This window comes from Rhinolophus sinicus, chromosome 5 (genome assembly GCF_057876585.1).
Source record: "Rhinolophus sinicus isolate RSI-liver-muscle chromosome 5, RSI-T2T, whole genome shotgun sequence".
NCBI classification, from domain to species: Eukaryota; Metazoa; Chordata; class Mammalia; order Chiroptera; family Rhinolophidae; genus Rhinolophus; species Rhinolophus sinicus.
Genome location: NC_142505.1, coordinates 9,482,897 through 9,487,710, shown reverse-complemented (window position 1 = coordinate 9,487,710; position 4,814 = coordinate 9,482,897). Strand labels below are relative to the sequence as shown.

At 55.5% G+C, this 4,814-nt stretch overlaps 1 protein-coding gene across 1 annotated transcript; it reads right to left on the bottom strand.

Annotated features, from left to right (window-relative positions):
* Positions 1-1,361: 1,361 nt before the first annotated feature.
* TMEM158 (transmembrane protein 158) lies at positions 1,362-3,354 on the bottom strand. Its single transcript, XM_019723593.3, has one exon. The coding sequence runs from the start codon at positions 3,264-3,266 to the stop codon at positions 2,019-2,021; it is 1,248 nt and encodes a 415-aa protein (XP_019579152.3). The 5' UTR covers positions 3,267-3,354; the 3' UTR covers positions 1,362-2,018.
* Positions 3,355-4,814: the final 1,460 nt, after the last annotated feature.

The following is a 4,814-nucleotide window of genomic DNA, read 5'->3' as shown; positions in this document are numbered from 1 at the left end:
GTGTTGTATTAGGAATACTTAATGTGCCTTCCAGAATTACAAATGCTACGATTATATTAAAATTGACCAAGGTTAGCAGTTATTGATTTTCTCCTGTTAGTTACCACAGGTTTGGAGAACTTGGCAGTTCATAACCCACCTTGCTTTGGGGCATAAGTAGATTTCCAGTGCATTGCAAGGCTAGAGGATTTGCATTACATTGAACTTCTTCAATGTCTGGACCAGGAGACAGTAGGAGACCACCTTGCCCACCCCCTCCTCTCTGAAAGGGTGGCACCTGCCAGAGATAGCCCTGGACCCCAAAGAGCCAGAGGGGCAGCTGAAGCCACAGGACAACGACCCAGCCTCTCCTTCGGACAGATTCCTATGAAATAAACGATTCTTTTTTGACATAATAGCAATATCTCAAGATAAAAGGAGGCTACATATGTTGAAGGTTCTCAAATTTGAAATGCATCAGAATCCCTTGGTGGACTTATTAAAACAGACAGGTGGGCCCCACCCCAGAGTTTTTGGTTCAGTAGGTCCTGGGTGGGGCCCCAGTTTTGCATCTCGAATGAGTTCCCAAATGCTGCTGCTGCTGCACGTCTAGGGACCACACTTTCAGAACTGCTGCTCTAGAACAATGCCAAGTATTCACTCAAAAGTGGGGAGAGGGAGCAAAGGAAAGCAGTGTTGAAAGTGGTTTTTATATTAAGTCACTTTAAGGACTTATTTATTCTTCTTCTGAAAACTGGGAAGAATCTGGAACCACTGACCAGCAGACACTATAACACAGACACCAGGGGTGAGGAAAGCCTTGTAATTGCAAACTATTTAATCCCCAAGTGTTTACCTTTTAAAAAAATCTTATTAGTGCTAAAATTATATCTCAGCTTTTAAAACCAGCTTTTGAAATATGCTCATATGCTAAAGTTTACACATATGAAAAGGAAATCTACATGCTTTCTAAAATGAGTCATTTCTGTGAGGCACTCGGCTCAGAAGAACTATTGATTTTTACCATTTTGGCACTTTAATGGGTGCTTTGCAGAGCTTGGGTCAATGAGTAAAAAGATAAATCACATAAACCCTGTATGCTACCATCACAGACGTCAGTGGGGCTGAGGGGCAGGCGCAGGGGTGGGGGGCAGTGTGGGGAGGCACAAAACAATTTCCACCAGAGCAAGTAACACGGTTCCCATCTCCTACCTCTCCCAGACAGGTAAGGGAGACAGCAGTAGCCCTTTTGGAACTTTTAGGAGATTTCCTCCCTCCACGTTTTTTGGGGAACATCTTGTAATTCTTGGATTACTTCTCTTAACTCAAAAAAAAAAAAAAAAAAAAAAAAAAGAAAGAAAAGAAAAAGCTACATACGCATCTCTGGAGGAAAATGTCTGTATTAAAAGCCAAAAAACCAAAAAACCAAACCAAAACAAACACAGAAGTACAAGAAGAAATGCCCACCAGGCCACGTCACTAGATAGATCAACTTGGAAAAGGTTCATAAAGTTCATTTTCAGCGGTAATAATATATCGGTGTTAAATCACTCCCATGCCCCCCCATTTTAAATAAGTTTAAAAAAACAATAAACTTCAAATACTATGTTCCGATACAAAGAGCTTCTCTTACTTCAGCAATAGCAATTTGATTTTTTACTAAAACTTTCATTTAAAACAGTTATTAAATATATAAAACAAATACACAGGATTTGGTCATTTTCTGCCGTGAATATAGGGCACGTGGGTGCGGGAGGGAGGGGGTCAGGTGGATGCAATAGAGGGGAAAAGGCCCCACTTCCTTCCACTCAGTCTTCCCGGCCGCAGACCCCACCCTTCAGTTCAAGGGCTGGCACCTTTTTGGAACCAGATCGCTGCACACACCTTGCTTTTCAAACACGTTGGGGCCTTTCTGGCGACCCCCCTCCCGGAAGAAGAACTAACGGTCACTACAGCACGAAGCACACTGGCCAAGTCTCCGGCGGGAGAGGTGCCCGAGAGCGCGGACACCCGGCGGACGCAGGGAGGAGCGGAGCGGGTCACTTGGTGGCAGCCCCCGAGGTGACGGCGGCGGCGGCAGCGGCGGCGGCCGCGGCGGCCGCAGCGGCGGCGGTGGTCCCGGCGGGCACCGCGGCGGGGGCGGCGGGGACGGCGGCGGTGGTCCTGCGCTGCTCCATGCCGTTGGGCAGGAAGCCGGCGATGATGGGCACCGGCCAGATGAGGGCGGCCACGCTCCACACGACGATGACCAGGGTCATGAAGCAGGCCACCAGCGTGGACTCGATGGGCTTGCGGTTCAGCCGCCAGCCCGGCTCGCCCTGCAGCTCCTCCAGGCTGAAGTCTAGGCAGCAGAAATGCAGCGGCTCGCCCTGCAGCCACAGCGGCCCGGGGGGCTCGGCCGCGGGGTAGGCGGGCAGCGCTGTGGGCGCCCCGGCGGAGGCAGCGGGCCGGAGGCCGCCAGAACGGCGGCCGCGCACCCAGCCGCAGCCCACGCAGAGGCGCAGGTCCTGCTGCGCGCCGCCCGCCGCCAGACCCAGGTGCTCGATGAGCAGCGGCGGCCCCACGCGGTGGAAGGCGGCGGCGAAGAAGGCGCGGCCGTGCGCGTTGGTGGTGAAGAGCAGCAGGTCACACTGCAAGCCCCGCGGGCGGCCCCAGCGCACGAGCAGCGAGCTCAGCATCTGTCGCTGCACGCTGATGTTGCACGGCGCCGCCGCCACCTCCTCCGGGCCCGGGCGCTCGGGGGGCCCGGGAGCCGCCGAGCCCAGCAGCTGCGGGGCCGCGGGCTCGCCCGTGGACGACGCATTCACCGAGGCGTTGGGGGGCGCCCCAAGGAGGCCCGGTGCGTCCGCGGCCCCGCCGCGGGCCGGCGGCAGCGGGCAGGCAGCGGCCAGCAGCGCGGCGAGCAGGGGCAGCATGGCTTGCGATGAGCGCCTACGCGCGCTGGGCCGACGGCGGCTGCATGGCGCGCGGGAGACTGGAGGGCGAGCTGACGGCGGGACCGCGGGAGCTGGCAGCCGGGCGGAGAGAGAGCGGCGGAGTACTTGCCAGCCCGCGGGGGCGGCGCGAACGCGGGGGCAGCGGATCGCTCGGCGTGGAGATCCCTCCAGGCCGGCTGCGTCTGGGGTTCCCCGCCGCCCCCGGCGCGGGGGCCCTCGGACGGCGCGGCTGCTCTGCGGGGCCCGGCTCTCGCCCGGAGCAGGATTCCCCGGCTGGGCTCCGCCTCCCGCGCGCCCCGCCCCGTCCTCCGCCCGCCCGGCTCTAAGACTCGGGGGAGGGCGGGGTTCCATATGCTGGAGCCGGGAGGGTGGTGGCCGCGTGCGGGCCGGGAGGGATGCGGGGCGCCGTGTGGGGGCTCTGAGGCCGGAGCATGGGCGGGTGTGGGTGAAGGGGTGTCGTCGGATGGTCCGAGCGGGGTGTTGGCCGGAGTGGGGAAACCTGCGCTCTGGCGGCCCTGCTGCACCGCCCGAGTCCGATTCGAAGCAGAAAAGGGGCTCTGGGAAAATCGCATCCTCGGAGGGAGGCCGAAGGGCCCGAGAGGACCCCGCGACGTCTCGCCTTGGTACTCACCCGGACCCCGCTCTTTTTATAAAAGGGGGAAACTGAGGCCCGGAGAGGGGGAACGACTTCCCCAGGCCATCCCACGAGTCAGAACCAGAAACTCCGGGCCAGCTCTTTCTGCCTTTCTAAGGTATCTCTTAAAACCTCTAAATCTGGAGAGTTTGGCTGGTTTTTAATGCGTCCTCCAACACAATAGACCCACTTAGTATTCTCCTCACAGCAAACAAACCCTGAGGAAAATTCCAAGAATTCTCCCGAGTTTGGGATGGAGAGGGGCTGGTGGGAATGTGAGCTCGGCAGCTCTGGGGGGCCCATGCGTTTCACTCCTTCAAAACCTCTCCTCCTACGCAGGCCCCATCGAGTGAACACGTGTTTTCGAAAGATTTGTCTGTAGAATCTGTGCCAAGGGACAATTCATCTCCATTAGGTAAGTAAGTGGGGGAAGACCTGCCAAGAATAACGTGCCGCGATTAGATATATATTTAAAAAATATTTTCCTAGTAAATTTGGCCTCTTACACTTGGAAAAACATTTCACTGATCCCACTCCAAGGTGACCCTGCGGTTGGAAGCCATTGTGCCCTATGAGTACCAGGTGTTCTGAGTCTGAGAGGGAGGGGCACGAGGGAGCAGAAACAGGCCGTCAACCAAATGGCCCTCCCTCTAAACCAGCCAGTTTCCTGAACTGCATTGCTAGGTATCCTGGCCAATTACATTTCTGGAAGCTTTTGTCCACTGTTTCTAACAATAACTAAAAGCAGGTTAAGGATGATGTAAAAACATACCCAAATATAGGTCCCAAACCTACCTGGCCTCTTTCCAGGTGGGCAGGTCATTATTCTGACTTGGACTTGGCTTCCCTGTCTGAACAGTGGGGTCCTTGGTACCCGCCTGGCAGGAGTGCTGTGATAAACGCACTAAGCCCAGTGTCTGTCCATCTCCGCAGAGGTGCTCACGTGGTGGCTGTCGTGATGTAGTTACCATCAGTCCAGCCCCAGACGGCTGTCTGGAATGGCCCTTGGTTTCTACAGAAATGGTTAATTTCCCTGAGGGAATAAGACTCCTCTCCTTTTCTTTCAACCTTTATCACTTCTCTGCTGGGAAGTGGTGCTACCAGAGAGAACATTGTGACTCTTAGTGCTTTTATTAAAAATTGCCTTTCTATTAAGCCTTGCATGTCAGGAACAGAATCACCTATCTGCTGTCCGAACTGTTTTGGTCTGCGCTCTGTGGCTGGAGAACAGCCCAAGAACATGAGGTAACGCCGAGGGCTGAGAG